Raw genomic sequence first — 24,561 nt, forward strand, 5'->3', positions numbered from 1 at the left:
AATTATCAAAATCAATCTATGACCATGGACATGACGATTTATAATAAAACCACATTGTCCAACAATTATTTTTTAGAAATCAAGTTGAACTTAATTGTATGGAAAAGAAACAATTTCTTCCCATGTTCGTACAGTAAAATAAAATTTGAAGGCTGTCCTTGGTGACAGAGTGAGCTTGGTCTGCTTTTTCCATGACCCCTCCCTTGAGCCTGTACCTGCCCCACTGCAGGATTAGAATCAGGGTTGAATGCTTATAGATGTCCTCAAGGCCAAGGTCGAGTGCCTGCGTGGGCTCAGGATCATCCTAAAGAGAACATGATGATATTGTGGCATGCGTACACAATACTGGTACAGTGAGATGAGCGAGACATGTTCACTATGAACACACTTCCAGCTAAGGTCAACATCAATCATGAAAACTCTAATCCACTGTTCTGGAACTGATATCCGTAGAGATGTCGTGTGAAGTTCACTGAACTCAGTAAAAGTTTAGGATTTGTTCAGTTATGTGCAAGGCCCTATCTCGATTAAAATGTTTATTCAAATAATATTTAACAGTGTTTTGGTAGGAATCAGAGGTTATGTGTAGTAAACAACAGCATGAGAAATTATCAGTTAAACTCTATGCATCAATCATCTGATTAATAGTCTTAATGTTAATAAAGCTTTTCAGAGTGAAGACTTTTAGCCTATTAACTACTCAATTTGATTTTATGCAGCTGAAGAAATTGCCTCTACAAGGCAACAAGGGTGAACATTAGCAGTGACTACGTTTGCATGGACAGCAATAATGTAATTACTGACCTTATTCTGAATAAGACAATATTGTGATTAAGGTGTTTACTTGAGTCACTTTTTAGAATAATCCTTTCATGTTCAGGTTTTACATGTTATAGAACATAGATCAATTAACGGCACACGTCATTACATCCCCACGCCACGAACAGAATGTTGCAGGGATATGGTCAGATGGCATTCAGCTTTCGCAGATGCTCTCCCCCATGCACTTAATGTCTCTATGTTCAAAGTTATGTACTGAGCAAGGTTTGGACATCTAATGGAAGAAAATACTAATAGAAAATATAAATTGGTGGACTAACAGAAAGCTGATATTTGTAGACTGGATCAATCTGGGGAAAAAGATAAGGTAAGATGCACATGGTGCATGCAAACACACTAGCTGTTCAAGCAGTATACAAAATGTATATCACAAAGAACTGTTACATCCTGTCTGTTAATGTCAAATTGCTTACTGTTTAGCCTTCATTCAAAACTTAAACTGAATAAGGAAATACACAACATACGTACAGTTCACTTAAATAAAGAGAGAGAGAATTTTTTTTTACTAAAAGAATAAATTTTATTTCAGCACTGTAAGTCATTTTCCAACCATACAAACATGACTGCCAACTTCAACTCGTTCTCTCTCAGCCTTTTGGCTTTCTTCTCAATGCATCGTGAATTCAGACCACAACAGCAAGACAAATAAAAAAGGTTTCTTTCCCAAACAACCTGGTGCTTTCTTCTGACTAAAAATGAGAAACTGTTAATAACGATCATAACCATAACAGCAATAATAATAATAATAATAATAATAATGAAGTTTCACCCTTCACTACACAAGTTCTTTTGGAGACCTTGATGCATGCATCAACGCATTTATCCTGGTGAACGGATCAGATGAGAGAACGTGTTGCCTACAAATGAGACTGGGTCGTCACTTGAAAATGCTGACAACATTGCACGGGCAACATGCTCTAAACTCAAAAGGATAAAACAAGAGCACTCATCCAGCAAGAGTAGGGGGGAATGGCAGGGAGCCATTGTACACAAACACATTGCTGTTATCGCTAACGGGCTCAAAACCTTACAACACCGGTCAAAAATACACAGGCGATCCTGTGACGTGAAGGGCTTCAAAGCTAGGAGAGAAGGGGAACAGTTTAAAAAGCTAAAATCAAATCTAATCTCCAGACACAAGTCTATAGGAATGCAGAGGCAAGGACTCTTCATGCTAACTCGTGACTGAACCTGTTAACAGTTATGTGCTTACATTTAACCCTAGCCATGACTATTGATGAAGCTACATACATTTCCCAAACTGTAACTGCAGAGGGTGCTAGGATTTAACCGCATCAAGACTTGCATCTGAGGCTACGCTTCATAAAAGGGAAAAAAACTGTTAGCAAAGAAACCGGACAACACACACACCTCAGCCACATTTCACCAAAAAGATGTAAATACATTGTTTCCTTCATTTATTATTTGTCAATGGACCCATAATATATATGTTATGATCTCAATTACTGAGTAGTAGAACTCTTATTTCCACAAACGAAAGAAACAACTGTAATTTGGGTTGACAAATAGTAAGATAGTATGCACTTTGGTTTTTAGTATCAGAGAGAACTCTGTTTTGTGCAAGGATGCAATGGTTAATGTTGACTTGATCAGCTTTTGAACGATCCTCACTGATTAATTGAAGCATCTCGAAAATTGTTCGACAAATTTGTGGTTTAGTCTCATGACTACAATTTTATCCTAATGGTGAAGTGGTCTGAAACAATAGCAATAAGGTATAGATACCTATAATCATTACAGTTTCAAATATCTACCTGTACTAAGTGTATTTAATACTAACTGTAGCAATGGTCAAAGGAGTAATAATGATGTTTTTTTTTTTAAATAGCAAGAAAAAACACAATTTTCACAATTTCAAACCAAAGATGGCTAGGTTAGGTTCTTTTTTTTTTTTGTTGTTTTGTTTAGTTTTTTTTCTGACGCTGAAAATATCCGTTTCCAACTTGTGGCTACGATTACATACAGACTGATTATAAGCGTAATTATTATTGTCGTTATATTATCTTTACTGTTAGTACGATGGGGTAAGGAGACAACACTGCAGCAGGAGCAAGAAAGTCCACAACCGAGACATAAGTGAACAGACAAAAAGTATAGACATGATGGAATGAGAGAAAGAAGAGGTGATGGGTGGGTTTTTTTTTTTGTTTGGTTGGTTTTTTTTTTATATGAAAAGATAGGGAAGAAATCGTAATATTGTAAAACTACAGAAAGCAAGCATGTGAATTGTGAGTGTGTGTATTAGTAACACTATATTCAACACCAAGACAGGGATTTCTTAAATCAGCAACAAATAGTGCAGTACGGTAACTATCGCCGTATCAATAAATCCGCACGTGTTCTATATTACCACCGATTGAATAGGACTGATTAGGATAAAAGGGGGGGGGGGCATATGTTAAAGGTTTGGTTGTACCTCAAAAATCAGAACATAGATCCCTTAATATACTTAATACTGTAAATGATCATACATCTGCATCTATGTTGGGTATAGTGAACTCTCAACAAATGTCTGATTAAAATGGCAAATAAGAAAGGAGGTTAGAACAGTGAAAAAAGAATACATAAAAACCAGATAAGAAGCTCTACAAAGAGTAACTTGGGAACCACACATCTGAAATCACTAATTAAGCATTACAAGTAATCAACTATATCAAATACAAAAAGAAATCCTAAATAACGGTACATTTTCTCTTGTACTAACTGTTGTCTCTCTAAAAGAAAACATCTATATATGCACGTGTTTGTTTGTTTGTGTGTGTGCATGTGTGTGTACATGATTATGTCCATTTCTTGGTGTGTCTGAATTATGGGTGTGTTAATATCTTTGAGACTATGATTAAGCTAAATGCAACTCCGATAACTGGAATTCTATGATAATCGGTACCTGCTTAATGAACTTACTGAAATGTCCTATTTACCTTAAATGGAAACTGAAAATGAACAACGATCTACGGTAAGTCGGAAGCAATTGTTTGTTTATAGGTACAAACAAGCGTATTTGTGTCTATGTGTAGGTGTGTTTTTGGCGTGCTTAATTCATGATGGAAGATCCATCCATTATGAGCACTGCTGAAATTTCATCATCATCAAATACAACAACCCAAGTCAGAATAATCGGTTGTGCGTGTATAGAACAGTATCGTATGGGTTTAAGTACACTACTTGCAATGCTATGGTCTTGATTAATACCGATTTATTATAGTTCATGTATGTCCAAACTGGTCACGTCATGTCTTTAACTCTATGAACTTGGGCATAGCCAATGACGAACACTTGTGTAATGTTACTGCTGACTATGTGTGTATATCCGTGCGGTATACATATATAAACTTACTAACGGAGGGGATTCCGCAAAACTTTTAGAATATACAAACATAAATATGTCTGTCTGTCGTTCTGTGATATTTAGAGCTTTTGATATACAATTTGTGGCACATTATAAACTATCATCTCTCCATCCTGTAACAAAATAAGGTGCATCTTATTAACATGCCTGCACAGACACTAATGAAATTCAGTATTAAAGATTTCTAATTAAAATTATTAGTCAAAAGAGCCTCTCTCTAATGTATTTGCTCTTTCATACAAATTGAAGCTCATTCCCAACATCCCCATAATTTCTAGTACAAAAAAAGTTCACAAAAGGAGCACTTCCTTTGCTTGAAGGTGTCAAATTGTGTTTCGAAACTGGGGGGTTTTCATGTTAGATGGATTACTTTAAACCCATTTTCCCCCTCAATAAAATGCTCTCTGGAAAGTGCACAAGGTCCATGGGCAACCATAGAAACAACACATATGGGTTTAATGTCACAAAAACAGAACACCATATATTAATGTAATGTAATGTAGAGGGTGTGGTTTTTCACCCAAATGTGTCACAAATTTAAGAGTCCCACATATTTACCCCAGTTTCATGGTCGACGTAGACTAATGACTGTAATTGTATTGTTCTATAATTTTACATAAATAAGTGCTTTATGTTGTGTTACAATCAGTTTCAGAGGGCATCTCCATTACATTTTGGTGCTGGGGCTTGCATATCAATATCTATTTCTCGGAGAATAAGGTGCTTAAAAAAAACTAATAAAAAACTTAGAACCCTATTAGCAGCTCTGTCAATGGTATCACAAGTGCTGTGTCTATTCACCGAGTAGATGATGTGAGGAGCAAAAAAAAAAAAAAAAAAAAAAAACGCATTCAGTGTCACTGAATTAAAATGCTACCAAGAGTGGAGATAGCAAAGCAAAACCTTCCCTGACTGGCACACCTGCAGTCTCACTTCTTTGTTCTTTACATCACACCTCTCAGCATTGTGATGAGCAGAATCTGGATCACTGAAATTAGTCATCTAACACAGCATTGTGACCCAACCCATTTTTTCTGCAACAAAATCAGGATTCTTTTGGACCCTTATTGTATGCCGCAAAACCACGTAACTATAATGTTATAAAAACACAACATATGACAACATCATTCCCCAAAGGGATGATTCAAACAAGCAGTGCTAATGACTAATAATGAATAAAAATCGATGCTATTCTCATTGTCAGGCAGCTTTAAATTCAGCGGTAGCCAGAGCACTATTTGTAAGGACAATCCCTTTGGCACTAACCTACGACGGCACTGGAGTGTCTCATTTTATGCAGCGCTCGAACAGGGACGATTTATGAACTCTAAACAGGGTCCTAAATTCAATATTCGCCTTGCCAGCAATACAACTAGCAACAGGGCTTTTGCTTAAGTACTATGAATTCATTTAGAAGAATATCATCGTTTAAAAAAAGAAACGTGCATGTTTTGACGACTAATGCGATCCAATTACCAACAACTACAAGAATGCTTGCTGAGAATCACTAAATATGTGTTAAAAAGAAAAGAAAAAAAAAAAGAGGAGGGGACCTGTATCTACACATATGCATTTTAGATGCATATAATAAAGGTCAATATGTCAACACAATTTGTGTAACATGCTACTTAAGAAATATTAAATACAAAGCTCATGCCAACAACTACATGTTGTGTATATAAATGAGGGTGGAAAGCCATGATGCATTAAACATGGTTCAATCGTCAGATGCATTGTGTGTGACTGACAGCCAGGGTGATCATTGGTTAAGTGTCAATGTCTTCTCTGGAATTAATTCAAAAATGCTTTGGGACTACTAAGGTAAGTATGATGCTCTTAAAATGCACTGGCTGTAAGTGTGGATTTAATTAGAATATACTTTGGGTAAAAGAGGGCCTACTGTCGCCATTGTTAAGCAACAGTACAACTATAACCAACACATCTAAAGTATTCTAAAATTAAAAAGAAAATAATAATAAATGTTAGAAAGGTGAAAAGACTGAGAGCTTGTCACAATGCTACAACCCTGATGGGGCAGTGGAAAGGCTGAGGTCCAGAATCAAGAAGATTCAGTGCAATGTGCAATCAAAAGGTTGTGATTTTAAACTTTTAGCTCAGTTCCAAATCAGAACCTACTGTTAAGGTGACATAGACCGCACCCCTTCTCACACTGTCCATCTCTAGTTTCCAGCATCTGTAACATCATAAATTATTCTTATGACAACAACACGAAGTGGCTACTGTGCCTAATTATGTTTTGCAAGGAAAAAGGCAGTCGAACTTGGAACATTCCCACTCAACTCAATCATTCTTGTTAAACTATGGGATGTAATTACTCCTCTTTTTGTAGTGCACCATCTGACGAGCAGTCGTCAAGGCAACATGGGGCCTCTACCTCCACCCCATCTCCTGATTGGTTGTCTTTGCTGGCTAAGGCACACTGGATTGGCTGGGCCAGTGGTGGCAGGTCAACGGGTTGGCCAGTGGCGCTTCCCGAAGAGCTGCCGTTCAGCTGCTGCGATACAACACCGGTTCTCTCAGTGGGCCGCCCCACTGTTTTGGACTCCTCTGCCACCTTTGGGGGGCTGGATGAGGGAGGTGAGGAGGAGAGATTCTACAGAAAAGAGAGTAAATTGGGGGGATTAAATGATGAACATGAGCTCAAAGTGTACACGTGATCCAAATCAGGTGAACGTGCAGAAATTCCAGCAGTTTTTAAATCAGCTTCCCATTTCAGGGACCAGAAGTAATCAGATAAACAAAGAAGCAAATTAAATTGTCATTTTGAGTAGTTTGTTGTAAATCCACTTTAGTTAAGGACTCAAGAATTCATGAAAGGTTTCCCATCCTCAGTGGTTCCCTTCTCTTTTGAAAAACCACCCCTTCTCACTGTTAACTTGGTACTTCTTATCTGTAGCCATGACTTCCTGATTCTATATATTACTTCATTTGTAGGTGTAGTCAGAGGGGAAAAAACAGCTCTTGCATTTCTGCATGTTTGTAAAAAAAAAAAAAAAAAAAAAAAAAAAAAAAAAAAAAAAAAAAAGTCATATGAACCAAGGTTGTTTTTTGGTAAGAATACATACAAAGCGACAGATTATAAAATATATATTGGCATTACCTGTGTTCGATTTGTGGTAATTTTCTTCCCTCCCCTTCCTTTTGGTATAACTTCTTTGCCCCTACTATAACAGAGACAAAACAATGTTTCTGAACATCATTTCTCTGCATTTTGCCACATTTAGTAAAGTGAAGTGTTCCTTTTCCTGAGGTGACTTACCCTTTTCCTCCTCCCACTGATACCACCTGTACATTAAACCCTCCTCTTCCACGCATCGGTTTGTTTCCAGCCCACTGGCCAACAACCATGCCAGCGATTTCTAGCTTACCACCTTGAGGAGGTATAGACTGGATACCTGTGTTGACAGTGAACGTTTTACAGTGTAAAACATGAGCTTGTAAATAAAATAGCATGCAGTTCAATCTGTAATTAATGACATGACAGTTTCAAATGTTTTAAAAAAAAAAAAAAAAAAAAAGTCATACTGGTTTAAAACAAATAGCCATCAAATTACAGAGGCAGAAAACTCATTCTATAAACCTTAATGTTGCATACTCCTTCATTTAGTGGCTACATCTATACTGGAAATCAAAAACAAAAAGCAGCAAGGCGCTAACAACATAGAAAGCTCAGCATTGTAAATGCTTGTTTGAATCCACTTCAAACTGGATATGATAAAAAATCTTCTGAAATCATCTGACTAAAGGAAACATGGTGTATTGATTCTAAGTGAATAAATCGTTCAGTTAAACAAGAACATGGACTCTATAAGCATATGCCAACAAAGTTGGTCTAAAATGTGTTTGGGCCAACATTCTGAAGCCATCTTAAAAAAAGAAAAAGAAAAAAAAACCCACAATCCAGCATTTTCTAACCTGATCTCCAACTACTGCATCTGTAGTGTATTTGCAATCACCATAGACAAGAATTTCTCTGTGCCGTAGAACAGAATTCATGCTTTGGGAGATTATTTTTCTTTGGAAGTCGAGAATTTGCAGTTAAGCTTTAAGAACATTAAATAATAGCTTAATGTAGACAAGAAAGCCTCATTAAGAATGGTAGCTACTTACGAAAAGCCAACTACCCACAAGTGTTTGTAGTCGTATATTTTTAACAGTTTTTGGCAAAACTCAACAACCGCACTAACGCTCACTTATACGTTTTGAGAAACAGGTTTTCTGTTATTTTCTTAGTTCAGGGAAACATGTAAAAATTACTGCTTTTGCATTCACATACACATTACAAATGCTGTGGATAGACATTATGGTCAAAGATGCACGAGTATCTCTTTAAGCTCTGGTTGGACAGAGTCTTTAATCGGAACAGCAGAACATGTGACTGTGATCGGACCTGGGAAAGCTCTTGGTCGGTGCTGGTGGTGCGGAGGAGGCATAGAGCCCAAGGGTCGAGGCGGATACAGTGGGTGCATAGGGTAGAATGGTGGCACCATGGCAGGGGGCAGGAAGGCCGGGGGTGGCATAGGTGGGGGTGGTGGCGGAGGCCTAGAGAGGTTGATACCCTCCAGAATAGCCTGCCTCATCTTCTCAACTCGGGACACCAGCTCCTCCTGTCAGAAAGAAGGATGCGGGAGAGAGCTTCGTGTCTTCATCATTTAGAAGTTTAGAAAATGGCAAAAGAATTCTGTGAGATTAAGAGGTAGAAAGTGGAAGGCAGGATAAAAATGATAGGATCTGTACCTGGCCTTCACACATGTCCAGCAGAGCAGCCCTGTCTCTAGTAGCCTTTGCAAGTTTGCTCTGAAACAGCTTGCCATCGAAGAAGCCCCACGGGCAGCAGTGATCCCATGGGAGCGGCTGGCCGCACACATCATTCACAAAAAGGGCAGTGTCCACACCGCTCATAAAGAGAGAGGCCAGCTGCACACCACGGTTATCCACTTTCTCCACCTAACCATTGCAAAAGATAGACACAGACATGAGAGCCACTTTACTGCCATACTTATCCCAATCACAATGTTCAGTACATGCACATCACATGCAGCGTAATTGAGTTTGGATCTCCAAACACCTACCTTGAGTTCCTGCAGTTGATCAGGCTCATAGAGCTGGTTGGACACCGCTTGAGCCAAAAAGGCATCAAGCTCATGACGTTGGAGAATGCGGCCACCTGGCCACTGCATCATATACCTGCATGCAAGGACACAGATTTCCCATCATTCCTAATAACTATAGTAGTACACTATAAAAGTCCTATGTAAAAATATTCTACTGAAAAGAATCAATGCTCCTGAAAGCAAGCTCAAATAGCTCATGATGTAAATTTGTGTATCCATTTTCACTACCTGAGCACACAGCACATGAGCAGCAGGTGAGATGGCACGTAGGACGGGTTAAGCAGGGCAGGGCAGTCTGATCTCATGCAGGCCAAGAAGGCTCGTGTGCGTCGACTGCGATCCTCAGAGGCACGGCCAAGCCACAGACGCCTCAAATTAGGACAGGTCCACTCGCGAAAACACATAGCTGGAACCAGCTCAGGGGTCAAGGCTGACTTGGCCTTACTGGCACACCACTCCTTAACTATCACTGGTGGCACTGGGGAGTCACAGAGAGAGAGCAACTGAGACATAAGCAACCTATGTGACATAAGTTGTCCCATGCAGCACAAGGAGGCAAGGGAAATATCTTTGCACATCATATTGTTCAAATGAAAAGAGTAAGCCAGTGGCAGTTTATGTGTGACCAATTTCCTTTAAACTACAGGTGCATCTAAAAAAATTTGAATACCGTTGAAAAGTTAATTTCCCCCCCCATAATTTAATTAAAAAAGTGGAACTTTCATATATTCTAGATTCATTACACAAAGTGAAACATGTCAATCCCTTTTTTTTTTTTTTTTTTTTTTAAATCTTGATGATTACAGCTTATGGCTCATGGAAATCAAAAATCCAGTATCTCAAAATATTAAAATAAAGAATTTATTATACAGTAATGTCAACCTTCTGAAAAGTATGTTAATTTATGCACTCAATACTTGGTCGGGGCTCCTTTTGCACGAAATACTGGATGGAGCATTTTATGGATAAAAATATGATCAAGGTTGAAAAGGTGAGATTTCACCTGAAACAAATGACAGTATATATGTGTATATATATAACCTTATATACTGCACCACAGTGAACTTTTGCGAAGTAATTTCATTGTAAAAATAAATGCTGGTTATCAATTATTGACTTGATTCTTTGAGTTACTTTTGAAAGCTACTTCCCCAAATTCCTTAACATATATGTAAAGCTTTTACACTATACTAATATGTTATATATATAAAAATATAAAAAGACACAAATTATAACCTTCACCCACTACACTCTCAATCCCACACTCACCCTCTAGTGGAGTGCGCTTACGCATGGCCATCCTTTCCAGTCTCCGTTGGGTCTCAGCCAGACTAAACAGCACGCCATAGGCATACTGCCGCGCTGAGCGGAAGAGCAAAGAGGCAGGAGGCAGGTCCGGGTTACACTCGTCCTCTATACACACTGGCATCTTCATCTCCCCCTGAGATACACGGTGAGTAATTAGATGAAAGATTTGAAGAAAAGGTGTTACTATACAAATAAAAGTCAACCATTTAAAATAAATAAAGAATTTTTTTATTGCCAGTTGTGTCACACTGCTGCTGTTAAACTATGATACGCAGTGTAACCATGCTGGACACTCTCTTCATAAAGTTCTTCCAAAGACTGGGCTTTGCCTACTGACAGGTATATCATATCAATTCTTTTGATTGAGTTACATACTACATGACAACCATTACTCACTCATTCTCTTAAGAATGGCTCACATTTAACAAATCTAACATTAAAATGAATTAAACAACCCCCAACACCCACTGAAGTGACTAACACAAAACAAACCATTTCTCAATAACGTTCTCTCATTTGAAGTGAAATAAACAATCCTACATCACAGTTAGAGACCAGCATGTGGTAAAGTTTAAAAAGTATTTTTAGTTTAATAACTTTAGTTGGAAAGGAACATTAGTAGAATACACCAAAGCACCAAGTAGAGTTTAACCAAAGTTCAGATTTCAAGCTGGAGGTCACCCTCATTGGGATCCTCCTAGCACAATAAATGTAAAATAAATAAATATTTACTAGCATACTGACTCAGATGGATAATAGGATCCAGTCATCTTTAATTTCCCCAGACCATTCGTTTTTATAAGATATGTTTAATAAGTCATGTTAGTTGAGAAAGAAACCAGAACCTTAAAAAAATATTACCTCAAAACCTCAAAAATTATTTTGAGGAACTTGCTACCATTTTGGCTTTGTCCAGATGTTGTTTCCACGACTGGGAAATTAGACTAACCATTTCCAAGTTTTTCAGGACAACCGGGGCCACTTTATAAGTATCAGACTTCTAAATCCCCCAATATGCGAACTTATTGATACATAAAAAGAATACCATTTATAATACGTTAAAAATCCATAGGTTCAAACAGACCTCACAAGTTGTCCTTACTAATTCACTACTCGACTTTTGCACTACTAATCAGTTTTGATCCCTCTGATCACATCCTAACCCTTCTGTTACTATGACCACGACCACAGGGTTTTGCAGCCAACCACTCTTTAATATATAGCCACCAGGCCTCATTTATCGTTTACTAAAAGTTGTGTAAACGTAAGCCGAACCAAACACAATTTCCCGCTTGGTTTTCAAATGCTTCGGAAATACACATGTAGCTGAGTTGCATCCGCAAATCTCCAAAAAAGTGCAGAGAGAGCTGGGAGCACAAAATGAACACACAGAAAGGTAGACGTGGAGGTTCTTTTGACTTGTTTCTATGCCAGTAAAAATATTTAGTAACAAAATAATTTGTAACAGCTCATGAAAAATCCATAATCTCAAGACAAATGACAGAATACGTGATGTAGGTGTCAATTAAGTGAGGAGACAAGAAAACGTTGTGACATGGAAACAGAAAAAACAGATCTACACTGCACCAAGGTGTTCACGCACGTCACAGAGGGAAACTGCCATGTTAAAATAGTTTGACATGTCTCGGGCGATATGCTGAAAGCATTAAAAGAAGGGTGGAAAACAGAACCAATTTATAAGCCAACTTCCATCGTCTGAAGAAAAGCATGCCAGTCTTTAAACATGCTTTCTCTCATAAGTGAGTGCTAAAGCTTGCGTCCACTGAGGCACTCGTTTACAGCTATGCACAAACCGACCGACCCGTCCTCCGTTTATTCGTTGACATTTCTTTTGTTATAATTAAATGATTGTCTTAATTTGTGGGATTATGTTGGCTCGCTTTCTTTATTTTTTCACATTCATTCGTTACTGCCGATAATATAGAATGACTGGAGTTTGAAAATTATTTTCTTGATGGTACTCTTAATCCCTGACCTAGTGAATCAGCATGAGGACGCATGTTTGATAGGGACTACAAACCACTTCAATAAGTCTCTCTGGTAAATGCTGTAAACCTGATAAAAAATAAGTAATTTAAAGTCGACGGTACAATCCATATTGAAAAAATGCAGCGATCCATGCAAATGATACGATTTGAAGTCAATCAAGTTGAAGTTAGTAAGTTGGTAACATTAGTTGGTTTCCTTGTGCGTAAGTCGCACTCAGGAGAATTTAGCGGGATTTTCATGTATATTTTCATAGAATTACTTGTGGAAACGCTTGTACGAATGAATGAGGACCACTGTCTTTTTGTGAAGGATCATCTATTCTTTTGAAAAATTCTAAGTAATTTGTACTGAGAAGCACTCAAGCTGTCAGTAATGAAGCCCTGGTGCTGCAAAACATCTCCACATTATGAGCCTTCTATACACTTCAATGCACAATTTTTTTAAAAATGTATTTATAAAGGTTTCACAGTCAGACATCTTTATCAATTTTTGTTTTCACATAAGAATTTTGTGCTGGTGAGTGACTATACATCAGCCTCTGAAACTACTGGAATGGCAAGACCAACATCCTGGTATGTATATATAAATGTGTTAAATAACATGGAACATTTTGTATCAGACCACCCAATTTGTAGGTAGGCAAAAATATTGGAAAACGTGGCTGACCGGCATTTCTTGTTACCCTGGTGTGTCTTGTCAGATTGAAATGTTTAAATATTAAATACTTCTAAATATCTATTCTTGGTTTTAGCTTTCAGTTTCACCAGTGAAGTCTGCATTTGCTGTTAAAAAGGATAAGCCAACATGAAGATAAGAGAGCTGTTCAGGGGAGAAAAGCAAGCCATTTTGAAGCTGAGACAAGAGGGAAAATTAATCATAGTATAAACATTGGGCATAGCCAATACAACAATTTGGAAAGTCTTGAAAAAGAAAGAAATCACTGGTGTACTGAGCTACACACCAAATGGGTCAGTCAAGGAAAACAACTGCTTATGACAAACATTGTGAGAGCTGTGAAGAAAAACAAACACAAATCAGTCAGTTACATCAACAACCTCCACAGGGCAGGGGTGAAGGTATCACAATTCACAGTTGAAGAAGACTTCCAGATCAGAAATATAGAGGTCATACCACAAGATGCAAATCACTCATCAGCAGTAAGAATCGGACAGCGAGATTAGAATTTGCAAATAAGTATTGAGATGAGCCACAAATGTTCTGGGACAAAGTTTTATAGACTGATGAGACCAAGATTAACCTCTACCAAAATGATGAAAAGGCCAAAGTGTGGCAGAAGAAAGCATCTGCTAATGATCCAAAACATACAAGTTCATGTGTGAAACATGGTCGAGGTAGTGTCATGGCGTGGGCTTGCATGGCTGCTTCTAGAACATGTAACTCATGATGATAGCAGCAGTAGAACAAATTCAGAAGTCTGCATTTTTCTTCAAATTTACAGAGGAATGTAATTAAATCAGAAAATTAATCATTAATTAGAAATTAATCAGGAGAAACTTTATCATTCAGCAAGACAATGATCCAAAACACACAGCCAACTCAACAAACGACTTAATCAGGGGGGAAAATGGAAGGTTTTAGACTGGCCAAGTCAATCATCAGACCTTAACCCAGTTGAGCAGCATTTCACCTTCTGAAAAGAAGACTGAAGAGAGAAACCCACCAAAACAATCAACTGAAAGAGGCTGTGGTAAAAACCTGCAAAAACCTCACAAAAGAGGAAACCAACAATTTGGTGATGTCAGTGAATCGCAGGCTTGATGCATTTATTGCAAGAAAGGGATATGCAAACAAATATGAAGTGTTGCTTACTTTTATTTACTTCAAGACTTTTCTGTTCCTATACTTTTGCTCACCTAAAAATTGGGTGGTCTGATGCAAATGTAATATGTTTTATGTTGTTTAAGACATCTAGTAATAATGTTGATAAAAATATAGGAAAGGTTCAACTTACCAGTAAAACTAACAAAAAGCACTAACCATGTGAAGTGTATGTTCAATATGACAATTTATAAATATAAGAGATGAATATGATGTTTATATTCACTTTGAGAGTTGCAGTATAGTTTATATTTTAAATATTGGTGCAGTTTACATTTATCAGATCACTTTGTTCACAAAACTGATAACTATTCATTTGCACTACTTAGTTTTTCTGTTTCATGTTTCGTTAGTTATTAAGTTACAAATAAATTAACTACTGTGAAACTATTAAGTTAAAAACATGTATCTATTAAAAAAAGCGATGTTTCTTGACAAGTAGAGCAACTGCCACTCCCTTCAGTTACCTTCCTATATAAACATCCCTTTTAAAAAATATATATGAATCACTCGTAAACCATGAGCCAAAAGCGGATTTTTGCCCCACCCAGAGAAAGGAACAGTGAAGGAAATGACAGTTTGACTGAACATTTACATTTTTGAATTCACATTAACCACAGAGAAGAGGAAAACTGCAGTACCTTGGTGAGGATGTGGTATATCTGTGGGTACATGAGACCTCTTCTGTGTCTGTGCTCCGCCACTCTTAGCACCTCAGCGCTGACCTGTGGAAGGGGTGGAGTCGTAATGTCCATGTGACTCCGTGTTGCCATGGACAGCAATGATGGAATAGATGGGCCACTCCCATTGCCCTGGGGACCATCCCCAGAGGCGCCACCCCCACGGCCACTGGGCTCTTCCCATCTAGAGGACTTGTCAGCCAAATGACTAAAAAGCAAGGAAGGTCATGGCCAAAAACACACAAAGTATTATATGCCTCAACCCATGCATATCATGGTAGCATATTTATCATGAAATGTAAACAGGTGTCATATAAAAAGTTAATCTTTTACAGGTATGTAAATGATACAACATTAAAACCTGATTATGAAGACTTTTGGCCCTGCAACTATTTTTATATATAGAGGGGGAAATAAGTATTGGACATGTCAATATTTTTTTCATTAAATACATTTCCAATGAGGTTATTCACATGAAATTTTCACCAGACATCAGTATTAATTCAAGAATTCCGGAAATATAAAGAATTTGCAACGTTAAAGTCCATAAATAAAGTTATGTGTAATAAAGAGGAATGACACAGGAAAAAAGTATTGAACACACCAAATGAAATTTATTTAATACTTAGCGGAGAGGCCTTTGTTTGTAACGACAACTTCAAGACGCTTCCTGTATGTAGAAATTAATCGGCCGCAGTATTCAGGTGATTTTGGCCCATTCTTCTAAACATATTGTCTTTAAATCCTGCTCCATTGGATTCAAGTCAGGTGATTGACTGTGCCATTCTAAAGCCTTGATTTTTTTTCTCTGACACCTATTGAGTGTTTCCTTTGCTGTATGCTTTGGATTGTTGTCCTGCTGGAAGTCCACCCACGTCTCATCTTCATCATCCTGGTGGATGGCAGCAGATTCTTCTCAAGAATCTCCCGGTAAAGGGCTCCATTCATCGTTCCTTCAATTATATGAAGTCTGCCAGTACCATGCGATGAAAAACAGTCCCACACCATGATGCTTCCATCTCCAAACTTCACAGTTGGTATAGTGTTTTAAGGGTGATGTGCAGTGCCATTTCTTCTCCAAATATGGTGTGTAGTATGACAGTCAAAAAGTTCAATTATGCTCTCATCTGACCAGACTACAATCTCCCAGTATTTCATAGGCTTGTCCAAATGAGTTCTAGCAAACTTTAAACGAGCTTCGACATGCCTTTTCTTTAGTAATGGAGTCTTACAGGGTGAGCATGAACAGTGGAGTTCATTGCCTATTGTTTTCTCTGTGACAATGGTACCTGCTGCCTCTAAGTGTTTCTGGAGCTCTTACCGAGTGGTCCTTGGCTCTTGGGCTACTCTTCTGACTATTCTTCTGACTCGCTGGTCAGAAATCTTGTGAGGAGCTCCTGTGCATGGTCGGTTGATGACAGAGTGATGTTGCTTCCACTTGTGGATAATTGCGCCAATGGTGCTTACTGGAACATTCAGAAGTTTTGAAATACGTCTGTATCCGATTCAATCAATTTGTTTTGCAAAAATAAGGTTGTGAAGGTTTTGGGAGAGCTCTTTGCTTTTACCCATAATGAGATGTTTCTTGTATAACACCATGGTAACGAAAAGCCTTTTTATAGACCATCAATTTACTAACCCAGCTGATATTAATTTGCACAGATAAGGGCATAATTACTTACGGATTTCAGCTGGTTCCTTGCCTTAACTTGGAGAACTGCTTTTCTTAGCGTGTTCAGCACTTTTTTCCTGTGTCATTCCATTTAATTACACACAACTTTATTTATGGACTTTAATGTTGTGAATTCTGTATATTTCCGGATTTCTTGAGTTAATACTGATGTCTGGTGAAAATTTCATGTGAACAACCTCTTTGGAAATATATTTACTGAAAAAAATGTTGACGCACCCAATACTTATTTCCCCCACTGTAATTGTGGGATCTTTAGGAGCCTCTTGGTAACAAAATCAGCAAAAACTGCCGAACAAATGTGAACCATTACTGCTGTGTTAAAACACTTCTGAATTTTCCTAATATTGTGTATGGCATTGGTAAAATTTCTAGATCTTGTTTTACCTGGGACAATGGTCATGTTATGATAACCCAATGAGTTAAGCTCCTGATATTTAAGACACACAGAAATCTGAGCACTGAGTTTGGCACTGCCATGACTATGTTACAGCACAGCTTGACAGCATTAAAATATTAAACAGAAATGTCTGCTTTGAGAGCTACTGCTACTCATATTAGTAAAACAAGAGCATTGTTTTGCAGCAGTTTGACACAAACTCTGTTTTAATTCTGCTAGCTTGTAAGATATTTATGTTGTGGCCATGTAAAGAACAGATGGGAAATGTTTTGCGAAGGGTTCAGAAATAAACTCACTTAGTGCTGGTGTCATTTTGCTCCTCCCCATCTGAAGACGACGATGGTGATGGGGAAGGGCCTGAAGGAGCAGCTGTGTGGTGATTGGGCAGTCGGTTGCCAACTTGAGTGGAATCATAAGGAGCGGACCAATCACCAAAGCCCATTTTCCCAACAATAGAATCATTGCATTCCTGCAGTGGTGGAGGCGGGTTCTGGAACAGAAGAGCAGAGGCTGGGCCGGGGCCGTACGGACCACCGGGATAAGGCACCTTAACACCTGATACCTGGGGTGGACCAACCTGTCAAAAAAAAGTAAGTAGAAATGAAAACAGGTACGCAAAGTATATACCCAAGACAGAAAATCTTAAAGAGATGTTACAAATGTTTTACCAAACTCTACCTGGGATTTCCCAGACTGTACTGCCCCCATGTGGCCTGGAGGACCACCAAACTGACACGGCCCAAAACCTGGCACTGTGAACAAAACCAGGAAGAGAATTATGAAAATGAAATACAGTAAGAAATTACGCACTCAGACTAAGATAAGAGGTCAGAGAGTAACATTACTCAACATCTTTTCAACTCTCACAGCTTTTGCAGAACATATACTACACATCCAGTGTTAGAAAAGCATAAAATTCCAAAAAACCATGTCCATGTGGACAACACTTACAGAGGTAAGGAGAAGGTCCCATGGCAAGAGGTCTGGGTTTACTGGCCGCTGAAAAGTATTCTACTGCCTTCTTAAATCTTTCGATTTTATCTTCGGTCCGAGACTGCGCAAGAAATAAGTATGTTTGTCAAATTTACTTGTATTCTGTAATGTTATCTGTTTCTTCATATTACTTTTTCCATTTCTTTTTTGTAACTCAGCACCAAGGTGAACAAGAGCTTGTCTTAACGTGTTTATGACATTTAAATAAATTATTTTCACAGTAACTGCACACTACGAGAATCAAGAAACATAAGAATTATGCTGTACCTGAGACTGTTTGAACACATCTCTGGCCACAGCATCCAGGTTCCCAAGGTCCTGAATAGATGCAACGTACTCTGATACAGCCTTAATCACAACCTCACATGGAGGGAGAACTAACTGGTGAGCCCTTACCTAAAATAAGAGCAATAAAAACAATAAGAACAGAAAAAAGGAGCAAATTTTCCTATATTTACAAAGTCTCCAATGGACAGCTGTAAAGAAAACAGTCTTAACGGGGGTGGGTGGGGGGGGGGTGGGGGGGTGTCCACAGCACCTTGAGGGAGGCAAGAGGGTGTTCTGGACCCAAAAGACTCCAATGAAAGGCAGCCAGGTCTTCATCTGGCAGAATGTGGTTACCTGAGGAGATAAGTAGTCGTCTTCAGATTTTACAAGATCATTCAGACCAAGCTCAAATGTACCAGAAGTTAACATCTGTCCAAACTGTGGTTTGTGGCTAACTATGGTGAGAGGTAATTACCAAGCAGGGCAGCAAAGATGGGCAGGTGCTGGGTTTTGAGGCCCAGCTGGCGAGCAGCCTCAGACAGCAGGTACTGGTGAGTGGTCAAATTCTTGCCGTTCCAGGAGAGCTTGAGCGCATGAGAGCTGAAATAGGCCGGGACATTGCATAGAGCAAACTCGGAGTCTTGTGCAATCAGGCCCTGAAATCCAAAGTCTCTGTACAGAGATAGCACCTCCTGGTGGTGGTCCTCTAGGGTCTGAACCACCTGCAGTGGGAAACAGACTTTAGCCCAACAATTTCCCTGCTTTCTTCACCCTATATTATACTCCTTTCCGATTTAACAATATGTATTGAAAAAGTGCTGGATTGGAGGCAAGTATGTGAATTCAAGAAAAAAAAAGCGTTTGCCAACTGTTACTGTTTCTATTAAGCCGTAAGTAACATACGGTTTTATACCATAGTGCGATTGAATGCTCAAATCTGACTGGTCAGATGATGTGAATTATTTTCGTACTAAAGCACAGCTGGGACAGTAGTTCCCGTCATAACATGAACAGTAGGTTTATTAACGCACTCCACATAATTTAAGACTCATATTAAACGGATTTTAAATGTGTTGCTTAACAAATAGAACACACAATCACTGATGTGACATTTATAGGAGACATTTAATTAACGTTTATGGAGAGAATCTCAGTTGTAAGTGCTTTGTAACAGTTACTGTGCTTTGCCAGGTTTAACAGCATAGAAAAGACTTCAGAAGAGTTTACACTTTACTGTTTCTCAGTAAAATGCCAAGCTGAGTTTTGGGGTTTTTTGAGAGAGAGAGAAAATAATTACTTAATTGATAACAGGAACTTTGAACAGAAAATGTACAGGAATTTGTCTCTTAGGTAACCTAACTAAACCGTTAAAACGTGAGTTTTGTACATTAATAAATGAAACACTGCAACCAATAGCAAATTAGCATAATTGTTGTGTGTTATCTCTTACTTATCAGGATGAAGAGCTGTTTTCAGCTGTTTCAACAGCTCAGCTGGCAAATATTTTAAGATGTTTAATGCACGTTTATACTTCAATAGAGCCTATATATCAGTGCTACCTTAACAAAGTAGATTTCTGAACACCCCACCCCCCTGCTTTTTGTTAGCTGATCCCTCAATAGAAACTGATTCATCATTTTTATTTACTCAAGATCTCACTTTATCAATAAGTTAAGCACTCAACCATTTTTTTTTTTAAAGCAAGACATAGTTGGTCATAAATTAAATTTGACATGGAGCTAAATTCTCACAGAACAAACGCTGTTTGAGCCAGGACCCGCAATATTAGACTAAATACCCTGCAATATTAGACTAAAAATAGCGACTATAATAAAATTACATATAAATAAAATTATAATAAATTCGCATTTCTTGCACTTGGCCCAGGTTATAACATTCTAGTACCCCCCGTGTAGTTTTACATAAAACTTGGGGCAGAGATGGTAGTCATGTTTAAAACATTTCCTGACAGATATAATAAGTGAACACTTGAATTCCCTGGAATGGAATGATTTTAAATAGTGCTTATACTTTCCTGTTAATGGCTCTGATGTAGGAAATCACAGTTGTGATCTAGAGAAAACGACAGCAAGGATTTGGCTGGTGTTCAGGCTGCTTGCAATGTTGTACTCTGCTTGCAATACATGAAAAAGACGTTATTCAAGTCTGGCTAGTGTGGGCCTGGTTAATTGTGAGTTGATTGCATGTTGTACAGCTGGTTGAGATACATGATGTGTTGTGCTACACTGTACAGTATCATGCTCCGTTTTGTCAGCGTTTCCGCCTACAGCATGCTGCTGATTGTGAAAAGAAAGTCCAGGTATATAATCTGCTTGTCCTGAGAGCCTGGACTAGTGATTTGTCCACCCCTGAAAATAATACATTAGTATGACACTTGAGACACAGCTGCTGTTTCCTGATTCAGGAAAACGCCTGCTGTTTCCAGTGTACTCTCCTTTGACACTGTTGACTATTCCTCTGAAAATGATCGGCTAGCTGTTAGAGGACCGGCTAACAAAGTTTATACTCTTTTCCAAAGAAGCTTATAAAATAACACTAGCAAATAAGAATTAATGAAACCATGAAACATTTTTCAACCAAAATGCTAACAAGAACCATATTAAAAATCTATGGTTAGTTACACCATGGCAAAGCATCAACACCATAATGAAGTTGACATTACTCTTAAATTTTCATAAATCAATAGTCTAGTTTCGTATGGTTAAAACATTCAAATATGCATTCAACAAATGGTGTCTCTTTACTAGAGGGATACAAGCACTATTTGTTCCCACCAGTAACAATCTGAACCATGGTTCACGGTTTGGATGAGGTCTGAGACTCCTGAGTTTTAACAAACTCAAGCTCAGTTGTTTGGTGCTCAGCAAGGTTTGAGCACTGTGTTAATATCTGTCAAGGTGAATAAGCCATAATGATATCTGGTATCATGTTGCCCTCTAGGCTTCACCTTCCAAAGTTTAAAGGCAAACTCACAGGCTGTTACCTGAAAGCAAGCGGTTACGCTGATGATAATTAACAGTTCCTAAAATGTATCTGAAAACGTGAGCAAATCTTTATGATAAATATTTTGGACGAGACAGACTAAAGCCACTTTTACACTGCATGGTTGACTCGGCTCGCTTTACTTTTCAACTCCAAATTAGTGCCACCTCAACGTGGGTGCCATCTTCCACTCGCCTTCACGCAGGAATAACATTGCATTATCGAAGCCTGTAGAAATACATGTTCAGGCTGTATTCCAAACGCCTTTCCTGTTCACTGAACATGGATCCTATATTAAGGATGTAAAATAACTGCATTCTAGATCCTACGTAGTGCTCGATACGACTAAGTTAGATTCAGCTGCAACAGGAGTGACTTTGATAAACGCCTGTTTGGAAGTCGGTAACAAGCGAGTTGTAAAAATGTAAGACAGAATCCTTTGTTGTAATTTTTTCTGTAATGAGATGAATGAATTTTTAATTAATAGAATATTACCATATGCAAAGTATGTATTAAATGACATTTATTCAGGAACAATACAGAATCACTCGTTAAGGAGAATTCCCTACTCCCTCAGTGCGCGGCTCACATTTAGTATCGGCTCGGCTCGCTTGGAACCTCGACCGAGGTGGAATTAATAGAAGTACCAGGTACTATCCACAGTGGAACTCCCCAAAAAGCAAGCAGAGCCGAGTCACACCATGTAGCAGAAAAGCGCCATTACGTTCCTCGTAAGCAACGCTAGCATCACACATCCAATGCAAAACTAAGTCATACACTTGTCTAGGCTGACCAACTACATCTGTCTGATGGATGGATAGTTTGTTGCCATTACCAACAGCAAGTTAAACATTTTCCCATAGCAGTGCATCCCTAAGAGTTCATCTTATACCACAGTGAGTTAGCAATGAATATAATGTTTAATTCATGAACAAATGACCCATCATACTTTTACCCATTTATAGTCAGTGAGACAAATTATTTCCTGTCATCACTTACGTTATAGAAACTATAAACAGTCATCCCCTTACCAGCCTCTTTGTTGTTTACTTTTGAAGTAAACAACAACAAAAATCACAATGCTTGTGACGTTACTGAGAAACCAGACAGCACAAGTCCTCGTCCTGAAGACTTTCCTTAACTTATTGATCTTTACAAAGTCCTTGATATGTATGTATGCATGTATGTATACATGTATTTTAACACCATACTTCACCATGCCAAGGATTAAACAGTTTTATTTGTTAAAGAACACTTTCACTTGTTTATTATTTGGCTTAGATTATGTGGAGCACTCAGTAAAAAAGTCCCTGTGTAAGTTATTACAGAAACAATAACGCATTATAGAGAACACAATGAAACATAAACCAGTTATTTGGCTTGCAGCAGGAACTTTTGTCAGAGCTGCTGGTAAAGAAAATGAATCAACGCCTTTTGACCAATCAGATTCAAGAACTGAACAACGCTGTTGGATAAGGCGCTTTAGCTCGTGTAGGGGAAACTTTGTAACTCAGTTGTCTGCATGTCTCGGAGCCAGTTATGAGGCGCACTCACTCACCCGCACGCGGAAGCGGAACATGGCGAGGCGGACGCAGTGGCTGAGGCAGGCGGGCGGCAGGAACCAGGCGCGCGGGGGCGGTGTGCCTTTGCTGCCCACGTGGTTGACGATGAGCTGCGCCGTCTGTCTGTGGGCCTGTGCTCGGCGCGCCCACTCGGGCCAACGCTCTTTGCCCAGAGTGCCATTGAAGGCCACGACGAGCTCCAGGCCGCCCTGGTACAAGCAGGCCTGCGACAGCGCCGCCAAGTAGCCGAGCATAGCGTTCCACTCGCCGCCGCACACCCAGTCGGTCTGATAGCCGCCGTAGAGGCGCTGCAGGCCCGAGTCTGCGTCCACGAGGATGCGCGCGGGCGGCGGAGGAGGCGCGGACAGCGCGTTTGGGTGATGAGGATGATGATGGGGGGGATGGTGGTGGTGGTGGTGATGTGGAGGATTTCGGCTCGCGGTTCGGCCCAGTTTGAGGAGATCTACCGGAACCGAAGCGCCCGGGCATCGCTTCTCCAAATACTCCTGAAAGCCCTGCACTCCCATTTTTTCGTACTTCGGTCCTGTTTACGTCTCAAGAGTGTGTGTGTGTGCGCGCGCAGTAGTTGTGGCAGATGAGCACGCCCTTTCCAGAGTTATAAAACGGTGTATTAATCGATTTTTCTTCTCGGAGTAAAGAAGCGTGCAACTAGTAAACCGGGTTTAAAATTGAATCGTGTCTACTGAGCGTGTAAATCAGTGAAATTCTAGTCGTGGGCGAGGCTATAGTTTATATCTGAACGTGTAATGTATATCCATTCTTCACTCGCCGAGAAAACCTGTCCGAATTACAGATTCTCTGTTTACTTATAATGTCGCCCGGTGGGAAACCATGACCAAGTTTACAACGTTACAAGGGGAGATAACGGCGGCACTAGTGATGTCGACGGCGGCGAAAAGGTCCAAAATATAATCCTACATGCTAGCAAACTAGCTTAACAGGAGCTAACTTACGACTCGGAAAAATACCAGTCAATTTGTTTGGACAGTTTCCCAGTTAGTATCCGATTGCAATGGTGTAAAGTTTAAACAGAATGCGTTTCAAATCGACAAGAAGCTAGCCAACTGATTTAACCTAAACCTGCAGCTTTGCAGCGCATACACCAGCTAGCTAGCTAACTTAGCTCGTTAGCCCGGTGTGACTGACGACTCAACTAGCCTAAAGAAATCGGAGACATGTGCGTTTCGGAATGAAATGGTTGGTTAAACATAAAATAAAGTAAAATAACTAAAATAAAACAAAACGCCACCGTAAGCTCCCTCGCTCTCTATCTCACTCACAACTTCATATTGAGGAGAGGAACGTACTTTCAAGCGACGTCGGCCATCTTGCGACTTCCCCGCGGACCAAGAAATAGTGGGCGTGGTGCTTGAGTGAGGAGAATGGGACGGGTTACTTGGTTTGGAACTAGGGGAGATGTAGTTTACGGTTACTTAAGAGCAA

At 39.2% G+C, this 24,561-nt stretch overlaps 1 protein-coding gene across 1 annotated transcript; it reads right to left on the bottom strand.

The window, feature by feature from the left end:
* Positions 1–1,335: 1,335 nt before the first annotated feature.
* On the bottom strand, positions 1,336–24,561 carry fam120c (family with sequence similarity 120C). The gene is made up of 16 exons (XM_017487206.3): positions 23,094–24,561; positions 19,008–19,254; positions 18,804–18,886; positions 18,533–18,661; positions 18,224–18,326; positions 17,951–18,024; positions 17,569–17,849; positions 15,144–15,390; positions 10,615–10,786; positions 9,574–9,823; positions 9,304–9,418; positions 8,969–9,178; positions 8,622–8,838; positions 7,491–7,626; positions 7,332–7,395; positions 1,336–6,824 (listed from the first exon to the last, which is right to left on the bottom strand). The coding sequence occupies exons 1-16, from the start codon at positions 23,622–23,624 to the stop codon at positions 6,543–6,545; spliced, it is 3,141 nt and encodes a 1,046-aa protein (XP_017342695.1). The 5' UTR covers positions 23,625–24,561; the 3' UTR covers positions 1,336–6,542.

The sequence above is a fragment of the Ictalurus punctatus genome, chromosome 15 (genome assembly GCF_001660625.3).
Source record: "Ictalurus punctatus breed USDA103 chromosome 15, Coco_2.0, whole genome shotgun sequence".
NCBI classification, from domain to species: Eukaryota; Metazoa; Chordata; class Actinopteri; order Siluriformes; family Ictaluridae; genus Ictalurus; species Ictalurus punctatus.

Bases quoted from the DNA above. Each gene is read 5' to 3' on its own strand.
- fam120c (XM_017487206.3), bottom strand. From the start codon at position 23,624: ATGGGAGTGCAGGGCTTTCAGGAGTATTTGGAGAAGCGATGCCCGGGC. The intron at 18,887-19,007 runs GTAATTACCTCT...TTATCTCCTCAG, and splicing joins CATCTTTGCTGCCCTGCTTG to GTAACCACATTCTGCCAGAT. The intron at 7,627-8,621 runs GTCCGATCACAG...CTGTCAACACAG, and splicing joins CCGACCAAGAGCTTTCCCAG to GTATCCAGTCTATACCTCCT.